This window comes from Pseudorca crassidens, chromosome 5, assembly GCF_039906515.1.
Source record: "Pseudorca crassidens isolate mPseCra1 chromosome 5, mPseCra1.hap1, whole genome shotgun sequence".
Classification (NCBI taxonomy): Eukaryota; Metazoa; Chordata; class Mammalia; order Artiodactyla; family Delphinidae; genus Pseudorca; species Pseudorca crassidens.
Window position 1 is genome coordinate 69,776,412 of NC_090300.1, and position 16,143 is coordinate 69,792,554.

At 45.2% G+C, this 16,143-nt stretch overlaps 1 protein-coding gene across 1 annotated transcript; it reads right to left on the minus strand.

The window, feature by feature from the left end:
- Window positions 1–2,782: 2,782 nt before the first annotated feature.
- LOC137224282 (receptor-transporting protein 2-like) lies at window positions 2,783–15,737 on the minus strand. The gene is made up of 4 exons (XM_067737153.1): window positions 15,696–15,737; window positions 15,155–15,261; window positions 14,000–14,079; window positions 2,783–3,348 (listed from the first exon to the last, which is right to left on the minus strand). The coding sequence occupies exons 1-4, from the start codon at window positions 15,735–15,737 to the stop codon at window positions 2,783–2,785; spliced, it is 795 nt and encodes a 264-aa protein (XP_067593254.1).
- Window positions 15,738–16,143: the final 406 nt, after the last annotated feature.

Here is a 16,143-nt window from a genome sequence, read left to right on the forward strand (position 1 = left end):
GAGGAGCTATAAGGACTGGGAGTTCATATGCAGTAGAAACCTAAGTCATGGCAGGTGTAAGTAACAGAGAGCAAACCAGCAAGGGGAGAGAATCTCAGGGAACACCAGCACGTAAGGGATGCTGAGAGAATGAATATCATCACAGTAGAGAGGAAACAGAAGTGGGAGACCGAAGAGGGCGTGCTCCCTCCTTGACCCGGAACCTTCAAGGAGGGAGTGCAAAAGGCACTCCAGGTGAGATAGAGATGATTTGGCAATGGGGGGGCGGGGTGACAGTTTTAGGGACATGGAAATGAGACTTCCACGAACTAAGGAGTAAAGAAGAAGTAGAGATAAATACAATCTACTCTTTGAAACTGGGCTTTGAAGGAATTAAAAAAGACCTGGCAATAGTCAAAAGGGAAGTGAAGGCAGTGAGGTGGTCGTTGGAGTTAAATATGAAGAAGACACAGTAAGTTTATATACTGAAAAGAAGTGGCTGTTGAAGGAGATGTTCATCTTCCGGAATTTTTCTCAGATCTCATCTCATTTCACCTACTCTATCCCCCCCACCCCCACTCTATTTTCAGTGGCTCTTCATCCCTCAACCCCCAGGCCCACTGCAGAGGCCTCACCTTTGCTGACCCACCTGAGGCCTGACCCTCCCCCTGACACAATCTGAGCAGCCTACCCCTAACCTTATACCCCACCATTTCAGTAAGAGGTGCTGCTGCTACTGCTTCATCAAGCTGGGAGCAGTTGGAGACCTCTGGAAACCTCCTGACACCTGGCCTGCTGACATTCCTCTTCCCAGGAGCCACCATATGTCTGCAGTTGAACAACACCCTGTGAGGCACACGTTCTACACAGGCCCAGCTGAGTATCCTCTGTTGCTGGTGGAGGTGAACACAACCCCACACGCCCACTGGTTCACAAACACACCAGCCTGATGCTCTTCCTGCGCCTCTACTGCACCCAGTCGAAGAAAGGTAGATTCTTCCAGATTGCCTAGCTCTCAGTCCCTAGAGGAATCCGGACGAGTCACCAGAAGCTCCCTGCCAAAGCCAGAGAAGAGTAAAGCCAGCCTGCACATAAGCGGACAGGTGGGACACAGTGTCCAAAGCAGTCCGTCTCTGGAAACACATCCAGGCAAACACACCACCAGACAAACGCACCACCTTGAACTTCATCTTCAGTTTTCAGGTCTCACTTGGGGCAGAAACTCTAAAGATGAGCTATAGAAAGGTGTGAATGTCAGAGAACAATTAGGGGTGTGAATGGGACAGTTTCTTTTCCTATTCCAGATAATAATAAGCACAGGGTCATCTGATGTCAGTCCATGAATCAAATCGCCCAAGTCACAGCTATGCCTGAGGGAACAGGCACAGCAAATACGTTCCCCCTCATGGGGCAGTCTCGTGGACTGGGCAAGGGGGAGGGGCTGGGAGACAGGCGCTGTCTCCACTGCTCATGCTTCCGCTTGATCATCGTGCCCCCTGAATGGAGACACACAGACCCACTGTCACCTGGAGGATCCATCTGCCTCATCTGCCCTTTCCCTCAGCATCCCCAGGATCTAGGACAGCTATAGAATCTTCTACAAGGTATTTTCATACAGGAGGGCAATATCACACCTGATACTGCATCATGTGTAAGTAGTGGTACCACAGCTCACACATTTCTGCAGAGCACAGGAATATATTCTCCAGGCCCCAAACCAAGACACACACACACACACACACACACACACACACACACACACAGCCATCCTCTTGTGGTGAATGTCTACAGCTCTTCCTTCCCAGGAAATAAATTTAGGCAACACTGGGACTCATAGATTCTAATCAACTGACAGAGCACAGAGGCTGCATATTTATTTGTGTATCTATACCCCACCCCAACTGTCCCTGCCCCCAGGAGGCTTCAGGCTGTGCCTTTAAACCTGTACCCACCTCTTATTTTATGAGACAAAATACATTGAAGTGGGAATTTCAAGTTCTAGACCAGTGCTATTCAATAGAAATTTCTGTGAATATGTTCTATATCTGCACAGTACAATATGGTTACCAGTAGCCACTACTAGATATATGGCTTGATATATGATACCTGATATATGGCTGGTACCATTGAGGAACAGAATTTTTCATTTTATTTTAATTAATTTAAATTTAGCCACACATGGCTCATGGCTAACATATTGGACAGTGCAGCTCTAAATAATTCCAGACAAACAGATTCTAATACCAGAGTAAAAAAATGAAGGTTTTCAGAATGGTGGGAGCTGGCTCTCAAGGAGAGGGACGGGTCAGGACACACTGAGTATTGATTGAAGCTGCTTTGGGTGGGCCACTGCCCGTCCCAAGAGGAACCATGGTAGGATGCTCAGAAGCAGCTGAAGATGAGCTTGAGAATCAGGCAGGGACAAGACGGGTCCTAATGGGGTCCTAATGGGGTCCTAATGGGGTATGGGATACGGAAATGAAGCAAAAGGAGGTGTAGAGATGGAGGTGGAGGAGGTGCAGGGAAGAGATACTTCCCTGTGAGATAACTACTAACACCAGGCCTGGAGAGTTCTAACTCCACCTTAGTCCCTTCTCCCCGTGCCCCCACCACTGTAAATTTTAATGGAAGGATCATTAAATATCTCCTAGAGCAACTCACATTCTGCAGAGTAATAAACTGAGGTCCAAAGAGGTGACTGGGCTGTCCAGCGTTATATATTGAATCTGTAGCAGAATCAGGACCACAACCGCATCGCCACTCACACCCCCACGCACCCTCCTCCCACCCTCAACCAGCTCCACTACAGGAAGGTCGAGCTTCGGAAGGAGAACTGCAGGTAGACAATGAGCAGGCCCAGTGAGGCCCAGAAGAGGCCCCAGCGAAGGGAGAAGAAGTTGTAGCCCGATGCCTCCTGGGCCCGTGGCTTGGAGGCACCGGAGAAGGTCACGTCCTCCTCCAGCAGCTTCTCGCTGGGCTTCCAGTGCACGATGCCCTCCTGGCAGGCCTCGCAGAACTCTCCGCGGTGCCGCCGGTTGTCTTGGCGGCTGGCCATGTGGATGCGGTACTGGCCGCCGCTCTCCCCGTAGCGCTGCTCGCGCAGGCTGGTGATGAGGTTGTCCACCAGGCTCTCGATGTTCTCCTTCAGCATGCTCGACTCGTCCAGCCGCGCCGTGCCGCACTCGTAGCACAGCTGCTTGAAGACGCGCATGCGCACCGAGCGCGCCCGCTGCGCGCGGTCCAGGTACATGTGGAAGAGGATGACCACGTGGGGCGACTGCCAGGTGTGCCAGCACCAGGAGCAGTGGAACCTGCGGCGGAGGGAGGCAGGGATGGAGAAGGTGGGCCTCCCTCCCAGCCACAGCCGGCCTGGAGGAGCCTGGAAAGGAGGAGCCCTGTGTGCCTATACCTGGAAGTTGAGGCGGAGTGTTTACCACCCCGGGGGTACATTAGTGCCTGAGCCAGCGTCTCAGCCTCCTCCTGGTGAGCTGCCCTCGGCCTGGAGCAGCATCCTCAGGAGCCAGATGCTGGAGCCATCTGGCTTCCAGCAGTGCTCTCCGCCTGCCTCCTGCGGGCCCTCCCGTGGCCCTGGTCCCCCCAAGCCTAATGCACTCAGGACATGGGTCTGGACGCTGCGGACTCACTCCCCCCAATCTGGGCCTTATTTCTCATCTGTGAAATGCAGGATAATTGTGTCCAATAAGCATCCTTCTGCTCAGACCTCCCATGACTCTGATAAGGGGGATGACCACACGTCTCACTCATGCATCCTGTCTGTTCTGGGGCAAAGAGATGCCTCTAGCTGTCCCAAGCACAGATCACCAAGAATCCACCGGATGGCCAGGTGGATGGGTGGTGCACCAGCAGGGGGAGGACTACAGAGTTTGGTCCCTGCACCTTCACAAAGAACACTCTCCTGTCCCTTGACAAATCATCCCTAGATCCCACTGCAGGCCCACAGAAGAGACTGGAAAGGTGTATCCTGGTCTGCATCCCCCTCCACACACATACACACATGTACACTTACGTACACACAGGCCACTTTGTCTACCCTGGGCCCCTTCGAGTCCCAGCCTCAGGAAACATGGAGGGAAGTGGCCTGGGACGCATACGGCCTAGGCTTCATCTCAGCCCCCACCCAGTGCTGGCACCCCTTCAGTGGCAGAGAACTCATGACGTCCAGTGGCAGTTCCTTCCGTCCGTGAGATAAAGCTCTTCCAGGCCCCTGTTACCAAGGCTTTACAGGCTGTCCAGAGTCCACTGGGTTGAGTCTGCCCTCACCGCTAACCCTCTATGGGATCCCTGTTGACGGCCCTGAAGGACCTCTGATGAGGAACTCAGTTCAGTCCAACAGACACCACCCAGCACCTACTGTATGCCAAGCACCACGCAGCGCAGCGGGGTGGAGATGAAGCCAAGCCTGGCCCTGAGCCCTGGGGCCCACAGACAGCGTAAGCGCAGCACAGTACCCAGTGCAGCCCAAGGCAGGATTGGCAGGCCAGAGCATCCTGACTGGTCCTGAGCCAGAAGGGGCGTGTCCCCCTCCATCCTGCCTCCCTGTGCTAGGCCAGAGCTGCAGGGCACCAGGGTTACAATGCTTACAGGTAGGGTGAGCCTCTGCGCAGAATATGCACAAGGGTGACGCCTCTCCAGCCCTGCCTGAGGCCAGCTGGGAGCCACAGATCACCAGCCAGGAATAGGACCAGCTGATCCCTGAGGTGAGAGGAGCCACGAGCCTACGGAGCTCAGCCCCAAACCCCTGGACCCCTGCATCTGAGTTTCCAACCCTTTGCACCCCTCCCACCAGCCAGCCCGGAGCTTCACATCTTCAGTCCCCTCCTTCTGCACCTCTTTAAATCAAGCCAATCCACAGATGTTTCCCCTCCCTCAAGCCACACCTCAGATCTTAAATCTCAAAGCATCAGACCTAGTAGGAGGGGACCTTAGGATATCTAGTCAAACTTTTATTTCATTGAGAGAAAGAGAGCCGTCTGCACACACAGCTAGTCAGAGACAGAGCCGAGACCCAGCCTGTAACAGGTGCCCAAAAGATGTCTCTTGAATAGATTTGAATTGAAATGAACCAACCAACCTCTGACTGTTGTCCCAAAGGCAAGTTCACTCTAATATTTGCAGCTCTTGGGGCAGGAGTACAGGTGTAAGCTCCTCACCCACGGCCTGCCTCCTTCTGTTCCCACCGCCAGCCCAAGGAGCTTAGCATGCAAGCATGTGTGAACAGCCCAGTCTGTGTGTCCACACCCCCAGGACACAGCCCCCTGTTGCCCTCCCCAGGGGCCTAGGGCTACTGTCTGTCCTTGATTCAATGGACCCAGGGAAGAGGCCCATACAGTGTGTGCCTTTTTTTTTTTTTTTTTTTTTTTTGCGGTACGCGGGCCTCTCACTGTTGTGGCCTCTCCCATTGCGGAGCACAGGCTCTGTACGCGCAGGCTTAGTGGCCACGGCTCACGGGCCCAGCCGCTCCGCGGCATGTGGGATCTTCCCAGACCGGGGCACGAACCCGCGTCCCCTGCATCGGCAGGCGGACTCTCAACCACTGCGCCACCAGGGAAGCCCCTATTTTTAAAAATCTGATTTCCTCATTGTACTCCTCATCTCTTACCTGAAACCTCCTGACACTGAATTAAGACAGCTCAGGCCCACAAATGGGAAATTAGTCGGCCAAGGAAATTACTGGCCTCAGGACCAGGCTGCTTACTCCTTGATCACTCCCTCTCAGCAGTCAGCTTCCAGCCAGGAGAGATGGGGGTTCCTGTGAGTTCCTGGGAACAGAACCAACTGAGGAGCTTATGGCCCAGTCAGGAGTGAATCTCTGGGAGACACTGTGTCATTGTTCCCACAACAAATGACAATGAAAAAAACCCAAAAAGATAGAGGGTGGAATTGTCAGGGTTTACCTGCTTGCTTTTACTCAAATGATGCCACCCCCTTAGGCCTAGAATCAGACTTAATTTGAGTGGGAGCCGTCTCAGCAGAGACCAGTATGTCATCTTTCTGTACCACCGCCCTGTTTTCTCTCAAGAAGAAACGCTTGCTGTACAATCAGTGAGCACAATTACAGCCTCACTTTTCTACACATGGGTTGCTCCAGGAATCCCAGTGTAAGAGCTCACTAATGTATACATGTGTGTAGCTGTGGCCACATCACACACTGGCAGTTTCACTATGCATTGCTGCCATATTTTTTAATCCAGATAATACTTCAAAACATAAAGGAATTTGTATTCCTTTATAAAATTAAACACTGTGTGCCTGTATTCTGCAAACAAAATTGGCAAAGGGGTGGGGGATGAAAGAACCATTCCCCCTCTCCAATTTGGAAAGTGGGTCAATAAATACCTTTGTAAAATAATCATTATTTGTATGTTACTTCTTAGAATAATAAGGAATGTCAATGGGGAACCTAAAAATAAAAGTAATGAAGAGTGAGGGAGGTGAACAGATATCCCTGGGGGCTTTTGAAAACTCTATGTACCCTGACCCCAGAGATTTCAATACATGGTCTTGAGGGGGATATACCCCCTCCACCCATTCTGGTTCTGGAAAGACACCCTCATTGACAGCCATTGTTACTGATGGGAATATGTTGTCCCACAGGCATCTTGGTGCCAAAAAAGAGAAAGAAAAATGAAGGTTGGGTAAAACTGAGATAGTGGTTCAGGATATTTCTTTACTTAGAAACAAATCCAGGGGAAATGCAAGCTGAGTCCTGTCTTCTCTTTCTCCACAATTCAAGGAACCAAGGAAGGTGCTACAGGGCAAAGCAAAGGTCCCAGGGGGAATCTTCCCAGTAGCGGTTAGGATGGCCTCTCATCCCCAAGATGCAGTGCTCAGGCAGCATGGTCCAAGCTCCACTCTGGGTGAGAGGCGACCTCTGAGTGTCGGGGCATTCACATGGTCAGACCAGCCCACAGCTCTCAAACAGTGTGTGTAGCGAAACACCCTCTGGGGAAGATTTCACGCCTCTCTGTTATCAGTTGGCAGCAGACAGGACAAGAGCAGGCAGGCAAGATTCTATTCCTGCTGGTTTTCAAAAGTCCAAATTCTATGGGCCATGCTTCCTAGGCAGCCCAAAGTCTGTATTAAGGGTGGCCATACCTACTGTCACTTTTTTTCAGGGCCTTTTAATGTTAGGCAGAGATTCGGTGAAGAATTGTCACACTATCTGTGGGAAGAACATAAATAAAAAGAGGGAGGTGGGAGCAGGGGGCGCTCTACACAAGGAAGAAAAAAAGAGGATGGGGTTTGAATAAGTGAGTTAGTGGTTCAGGAGGGAAGACTATAGAATTCTCTGCTGAAAAGAGACAGTCGGACTCAGAAGATCTGGAGATACTTTCAGCGGGTGCAGCCAGTGCTGACTTCTGTCCAATAAGTAGAGGGCCTCCGTCAGAGTCCCCTAACTATACTGAGAACCTGTCAGTTTCTGATGAGCTGAGGCTCAACACACACAAAGAACCATGACTCCGCCCTGGGACAGTCATGGCAGAGCAAAAAGGAAGCTTGGGAAAGCTTATGCTGGCTCTTAAAACTCCCATTCTGAAATGACATTTTTCACTTCTCCTCACATTCCATTGGCCAAATCAAGTCATGTAGCCAAGGCTGCAGTTGGGCAGGGAAATATATTTTGCCAAAGGAGGGAGGGGGGCACCTTAGGGAGTGGTACCAAGCACTTTGGACTCAGTAAAATAAAAATAAAAATAAAATTCATCACAGCATCCACCTGAATGATGGGCACCCTCCTGGAACAATGGAGCTAAACAGGTTTTATGGTGCAGTGTAGTCAGAAATCCTGAATTCTAATCTCTAACTTCTCTTAGACCTTCTCTGTGACCTCAGTGAAAGCGACACCTGTAGAGGATGGAGACCACATGTCCTGAGTTCTCCAGAAGGATCTTCATTTCAAGGCCACTGCGATGTTTCCCAGGAGAATACGTACTTAGCAGACCATGGGGAACTGCGGTCAGTATAAGTTGTTGAACCGTACTCCAGAACCTTGAGAATCCAGCCCCAAAGTCCTAGAAAAATGGCTTTACTAAATTCCCTTGCATAGTTGGACAGAAAGACATATTTGTAAAAATGGTAATTAACAAAATAAAAGCATGCACTTCAGCACCACAGATTCTAACCACCACCAAGACTGTTCCAGAGGCAATCATACCTGAGGTTGGCAGCAAGGATGCTACTCTGTCTAGTTCCAGTTCTTGGAGGACAGGATTATAAAAATCAACCTTTCTGCTGACCACAACTAAAAAATGCTGCTTAAAATATTGTTTATAAAAGCATTAATTATATAACAAGATCCTTTTGCACCATTAGGGCAAAATGTACATGAGGCAGGAAGCCAGAAAGACGAGCAGAGCGCTAAAGCTGCTTTTACTCTGAAGACACTTGTCAAATCAGATGAAATAGAGCCGCTGTATTATCCCTTCAGAGGACCCAGGACAACAGGAGACACAGTCTAGGGTCCACCTAAGGCAGGGAGCATAATAAGAGACCCTCTGCCCAGAGGGCTGGAACCAGGAAGGGCAACACCTCCAGTGTAGCAATGAATGGGAAACATCAACCCCAGCCACTCCCAGAAGACTGCAAGGATAATTGCCTTGACCATGAGGAGGAAAACGTATTGTTTAGCTTCAGAATTGGATAAACACTTATAATGATATGGGGATAATTACTAAATGAATAGGAACAGAATATATCTAAACTTTCATCCTAATAGAGAGAAAATAATATAATTATTAGAAAACATATAATCCAAAAGAAAACAAGAAAGAAGAGAGGGAGAATCAAAATACAGTGAGACATGAATTCCCTGGCAGTCCCAGTGGTTAGGACTCTGCACTTCCACTGCAGGGGACACAGGTTCAACCCCTGGTTGGGGAACTAACATCACACGTGCCGCACAGCGCGGCCCAAAAAAATGTAGGAGAAGAAAAAGAAGAAGGATCTTTAAACAAAATACAGTGAGGCATAGATAACAAAAAATCAGATAATGGCAAATAGATTAGCAAATACATTAAGTATAAATAAACTGAATGTCCAGTTATAAGGCAAAGATTGTCTGACTGAATTAAAAAACAACATCCAATGACAATCCCAACAGAATATTGTTAGACACCCACCTGACAGGCAAAAATGAAAATGCGTGATCAAGCTAAGGACTGGTGATGTTAACAAGTAACATGAACTGCAATGTGCGGTTGGTGGAAATTTACATAACCGTTTTGGGGAAGTTGTCACTGCCTTGCAAGGCTGAACATTCAAGAACCCTATGATCTAGCCATTATACTCCTGGGTGCATATCCTAGAGAAACGCTTTCACATTTTCACTAGATTACACCTATGATAATGTTCATACATCATGTTTGGAAGGATGCAAATCACATTCCAATGCATTTCATTCCACTTCTCTCTACCCTATTCCATTCCTCTACATTCAATTCTATTCCTCCCCAGTCCGTTTTATTCTTTTCCATTTCCCTTTACAAATGTCCATCAACCAAAGGATGGACACACACACACTGGAACACTACAGAGCAATAAAAATAAGTTAGTTCTACTCACATCAACATGATAAAATTTCATCTTACTCCTTTTTCTCCACTTCTGTCATGTTGATGTGAGTACAAGTAATTAATCTGTGATTTAATGAATTGATATATTAAATGTGTATATGTTAAAATATTTAAATATATGAATAAAAGTATATATAGTGATTAAAGTAACTATAAGTTTTCTCCGTGGGAAGGGAGAGGGGTGCTTGTGTTAGGGGATTATTACATATTGTGAATGAAAGAGTTTTCAGGGGGCTGGCAAAGTCTTTCTGACCTAGGTGTTTGTTATGTAAGTTTTCAGTGTATAATTATTCTTTAAATTTTATGTGTATGTCTTACGTACTCTTCTGTATATAGGATATATTTCACAATTTACAACAAAGTGGATACCACCCCCTTTCTGGGAGAGATCTCCTTTCCCGTTGCTCAGATGGCCCCAAAGTACCAGCATCTAGCAATGGCCCTTCTGAATATTTTCATTAAGGTGGTCATAGATTTTAAAACTGAAAGAGGACTAGAAAAACCATCATCCCCCTACTCTGAGAAAAGCTTGGGCAGATGAGCAAAGGAAATTCAAATAAGGAAATAATGAGACAGTGCCTGGCAAATAGCAAGCTCTTAGTGAATATTCCAGGTTCTTCTTCCACAGCACCTGCCATACTATCATTGCATTTCCTCCACAAGTCCAATTATTCTTTGTTTTCTCCAATGACTAACAAAACCTTACATAGTAGGTGCTCAGTAAAATGTGTTTAATGAGTGAATAGTGGTGAGACTGTATATAACCTTTACAATTTAGATTGAATGTAAATTTTACTAACACAGGAACCATAAAAATATGTCCCTACAGATCCCATAGCATATGGAATTGCATATTATAGAAGTACAATAGGTGTTGTGAATTCCATTCACTTCACAGCAACAAAGATTCTTTTAACATCCATGACGTGCTAGGATGGAAACGAAGTGCCACGGGGGACACGTAATTACGTGATCTGCCCACATGGGCAGGAAACAGCCCTCAAATGGTGGGATTGAAGGGGCGCTCTAACACCTGTAGCTTCTTGGAATTAGGTTTACGATGCACAGGTCTGGAAGATTATTCTTCCAGGCACTGTAAGCTTAACACAATGCCAGTTATCAGAAAGGGGGAAAGCCCTGAACCTACCGAAAACGACCCTCAAAGAGGATATCTAATTTTTAAATAGAATTTTTATTTCACTCAGACATATCAGACTCGTCAGCCACTATGTATATAATGGACATAAAATTTCTAGTATTATTATTAAGAATTTTTCTGATGCAGCACTCAGAACTCTTGGCTTTAAATTTGGGGCAAACTGCCATTGACCTCAGTGTTATAGGCCAAAGAGAATGCAAGACAGGTGTTCTTTTTTTTAAAGATCTTTACTTCAAATAAATTTTTTTAATTAATTAATTTATTTATTTTTGGCTGTGTTGGGTCTTCGTTGCTGCGCGCGGGCTTTCTCTAGTTGCGGTGAGTGGGACATACTCTTCGTTGTGGTGCGTGGGCTTCTTATTGCGGTGGTTTCTCTTGCTGCGGAGCACGGGCTCTAGGCTCCCAGGCTTCAGTTGTTGTGGCTCGCAGGCTCTAGAGCACAGGCTGAGTAGTTGTGGCGCACGGGCTTAGTTGCTCCGAGGCATGTGGGATCTTCCCAGACTAGGGATCGAACCCGGGTTCTCTGCATTGGCAGGCGGATCCTTAACCACTGCGCTATCAGGGAAGTCCAAGACGTGGTTCTTAAAACACTGTTTTTTACATGTATCCAACTCAGCCTCAAGTTCACTAAATTCTTTCTCATCTTTTCTTAATATTAAAGTCTTTACATTTGTCTTTCCTCCTTTGCAACACTACAAGTTTTTCCTCTGAGCACACAGTATATTTGGATAAATACGTGCACCACACATATTTAAAAGAGACTTCCAGAAGGGGTGATGCAAGCCCTTGAAGAATGAGCAACTGACAGCTAAACAAAGAAGGGGGATAAATGTATTCAAAGTAGAGGAAACCATTGGCAAAGACTTCAAGGATGAAATAATCTAGAATCGTTCTTGAAACTCCAATGAGAGATATGTGGGACCTGGATTATAAAGGATTTTTCAATGTCATGCAAAGCATTAAGACTTTGTCTTAAAGGGAACGTGGAATCACGGGAATCATTTTAAGCCTGAACTACCTGATCTTATTTGCACACCAATAGTGGGCCAGTAAAGGGCATTGATCTCTCCCCCTTTCCCCAGGAATGGCTGGTGCTTCGAAGTGCTGCTCCCATGACACTGTAGCCCTGGGCTCTGATCTGTCTAACTTCTTGCAAATCCACACCCCTCTGCAGGAGGGATGGGGAGAACTTTCACTCTGTCATACAAAAAAAACTCTAGAGAGTTTTGCCCTGCCAGTTCAGACCTGCTGGATTCAGTGTCATGAGAAAATAGAGAAATAAATAGTTTACAATGTTTATGCTGGAAAGCAATTAATACTCAGAATTTGAACATTAAACGTTTTAATCAGTTTATATTGTCAATAAAGTTTCTATGGATTGTTTTCCAACAATGGAGATCCAGGTGAATAAGAAATAGATACACTGATGCTTGTAAGTTTGCATTAGTACATTAGTATTTGTCAAATGAACACAGACACCCCCAAGACATACATAGCCAGCAAGTTGCCTAATATCTCCTACCTAGTTTTTTTTTTTTTGAGACAATCTTTGTTTTATTTTATTTTTTATAGTTTTTTATTTTATTTTTAATATTTTAATTTTATTGTAAATTTAATAATTTACAATGTGTTAATTTCAGGTGTATAGCAAAGTGAATCTGTTATACATATACACATATATATATCTCCACTCTTTTTAAGATTCTTTTCCCGTATAGGCCATTACAGAGCACTGAGTAGAGTTCCCTGTGCTATACAATAGGTCCTTATTAGTTATCTATTTTGTATATAGTGGTGTGTATGTATCAATCCCAATCTTCCAATTTATCCCTTCCCCTGCCCTTACCCCCTGGTAACCTTAAGTTTATCTTCTACATCTGTAACTCTATTTCTGTTTTGTAGATAAGTTCATTTGTAGACATATTTTAGATTCCACATATAAGCGATATCATATGACATTTGTCTTTCTCTGACTTATTTCACTTAGTATGACAATCTCTAGGACCATCCATATTGCTGCAAATGGCATCATTTTATTCTTCTTTATGGATGAATAATATGCCATTGTATATATGTACCACATCTTCTTTATCCATTTCTCTGCCAATGGACATCTAGGCTGCTTCCATGTCCTGGCTATTGTAAATAGTGTTTCAGTGAACATTGGGATGCATGTATATTTTCAAATTATGGTTTGCTCCAGATATATGCCCAGGAATGGGATTGCTGGATCATATGGTAGCTCTATTTTTAGTTTTTTAAGGAACCTCAGTACCATTCTCCATAGTGGCTCTACCAGTTTACCTTCCCACCAACAGTGTAGGAGGGTTTCCTTTTCTCCACACCCTCTCTAGCATTTACTGTTTGTAGATTTTTTGATAATGGCCATTCTGACCAGTGTGAGGTGATACCTTATTGTAGTTTTGATTTGCATTTCTCTAATAATTAATGATGTTGAGCATCTTTTCATGTGCTTTTTAACCATCTGTATGTCTTCTTTGGAGAAATGTCTAATTAGATCTTCTGTCCATTTTTTGATTGGGTTGTTTGTTTTTTTGAAATTGAGCTGCATGTGCTGTTTGTATATCTGAGAGATTAATCCCTTGTCAGCTGCTTCATTTACAAATATTTTCTCCCATTCTGAGGGTTGTCTTTTCATTTTGTTTATGGTTTCCTTTGCTGTGCAAATCTTTTAAGTCTAATTGGTCCCATTTTTTTTTCTTTTAACATCTTTATTGGGGTATAATTGCTTTACAATGGTGTGTTAGTTTCTGCTTTATAACAAAGTGCATCAGTTATACATATACATATGTTCCCATATCTCTTCCCTCTTATCCCATTTGTTTATTTTTGTTTTTATTTTCATTTTCTAAGAGGTGGCTCGAAAAAGCTCTTGCTGCGATTCATGCCAGAGTGTTCTGCCTATGTTTTCCTCTAAGAGTTTTATAGTGTCCAGGCTTACCTTTAGGTCTTTAATCCATTTTGAGTTTATTTTTGTGTACAGTGTTAGGATGTGTGGTCTCAGGACTTAATGAAGCTCCGGTTCTTCATATCTCATGGTGGAAAGAATTCAGCGAGAGACAAAGTGATAGGTAAGAAGTGGATTTATTTAAAGAGAAACGCACTCCACAGACAGAGTGTGGGCCATCTCAGAAGGCGAGAGGCCTCTCCTACCTAGTTTTTAAAAGATGATATAGGAGGACAGGAAAATCTTAATGGGAATTTATGCCAGTAAGCATGGGACAGGGAGAGTTTGAAAATAACTTACGCTGGAGAGTAAATTCTGTGATGATAAGGTAGACGCTGCAGGTGCAAAAGGCATTACAATTACTTAATTTGCGTCGCTCCCTGCACAATTAAGCAAAGTCCAAGAGGGTGAGGGGTCCAGTCCAGAGTGGTTTCAATGTCCAAGGCGGCCTGTGGATGGAAACCAGTCAGAGTACAACACCAAACTCATGGGTAGCTGCAGTTTCCACATGGGAATCCAGGTCATTCTTCTGAGAGATTTTATATGATGCAAGAGACAGCAGAAGCCACAAACCAGTTCTTGAGGCATCAGGAACCGGCCAAGGAAACAACAGATTATTTCTTCACCTTAAAATCTAGTTGGGAGGAAAATCCTGATAAATCTCAATTATAATAAAAGTTAATAGTGACAGAGTGCTTACTTTACATCATGAGGTTTTCCTAGTACTTTACATATGTTAATTTATTTAAGCACACAAGAACCCTATGAGGTCAGTACTATAATTATTATCCCTATTTCACATATGAGGAAACTGAGGCATCAAAAGGCTAAGTAATTTACTGGCAGTCACATAGTTAATAAGTGACAGTTCCAAGATTTGGACCCAAACAGTCTGGCTCACCAACTACGTGCATTTTATCCACTAAGCTTTTCCCTAGGCCCAGTTTTAAAAGTAATAAATTTGGGCTTCCCTGGTGACACAGTGGTTGAGAGTCCGCCTGCCGATGCAGGGGACACGGGTTCGTGCCCCGGTCCGGGAAGATCCCCCATGCCGCGGAGCGGCTGGGCCCGTGAGCCATGGCCGCTGAGCCTGCGCGTCCGGAGCCTGTGCTCTGCAACGGGAGAAGCCACAACAGTGAGAGGCCCGCGTACCACAAAAAAAAAAAAAAAAAAGAAAGTAATAAACTCATTATAAAATGTTGAGCAATACAACAATATATTAAAGAATAAACAAAAGTTCAACATTCTCTTCACCTCACCTCTCCCTGCCCTTCATTTTTTTGTCCAGTTATTATTGGTAAAAATTTAGAATTTTAGATAACAGAATGTGTTTGATTAAAAACAGAATCATAACATTTTTAAGTGTTGTACAGCACTGATATGTTTCCAGTTCGGTACGTAATGATTCATGAGATACGGGGCCTTGTTCGTGAGCCTGTGTTCAACCCATCTGACGCCAGCATCAGCACCTCAGCTGCAGCATCTCCTTGGGCCTTGCACGTGCTGCTGCACATGCAGTACCTTGTGACGTCATTACAATACTGCCTCTGTGTGAAAAACGACTATCAAAAGAAGGAGGAAACTTTATTAAAAGGTGAAAAACTGGTTAATTTGTGATGTGAGGTCATGCTTTGGCAACCCACGATTCTCCCTGACTGTGATTCCAGTAAAAGCCAGAAAGCTTTTGTAAACATTTCTCAGTTTTCAACTTGGGGATTCTTGGAAGTTCAGGTAAAAATAGTCTCTGTCTGCTTTTAGCATAAAGGTCTCTATGGAGAGCCAGAGACCTGCGTACTTATCTCAAATTTGTAGTAACCTAGGATCAATCACTTTCACTCCTCAGCATTGATTTTCTATTTCCAAATGTCAAAAGTCCTCACCACCCCAGCCCTGTTCGCTGCTGAGATTTTGGTGTCTAGAGGCACCATGAAAAGCAAAGTGGTCTCACCAAGCCTAATACAGATGTCCATCCCCTAACTCTACTGTTTCTACGTACCTTTGTCCCTGTTTCGGTGTGCTTTTGCTTCTGGAGACCCATAGCTTCCTCCGGCTTTGTCTTACAGATTTAAGGGAATCTAGGTATTATCCAGAGTGAGATATATTTTTTAATCCATAAGTAAACAGTTATTGACTCCTATTAGTGCAGAGTGAGGCTCTGAGGCTATTGGGATGAACAAAACACAGTCCCTGCCCTTCTGGATTCCATCTGGGGCAGCACAGTGTTGCCTTTGTGGCCATGAAACAATCGCACTTTCACTGCCGTGACATTCTATCCGTGAACCTTTAGCTCTCTTGTTAGAATAAACTCCTGCTCTCTCCTTCTTTGACCGGTGAATTGTTTTAAGGGTTTTTTTTTTTTTTTAATTTACAGACAAATGGAATTTTTCCAGTTCTCTCTTTTTTTTATTATTATTGATTTTTAGCTTAATTGCATTGTTTTGAGG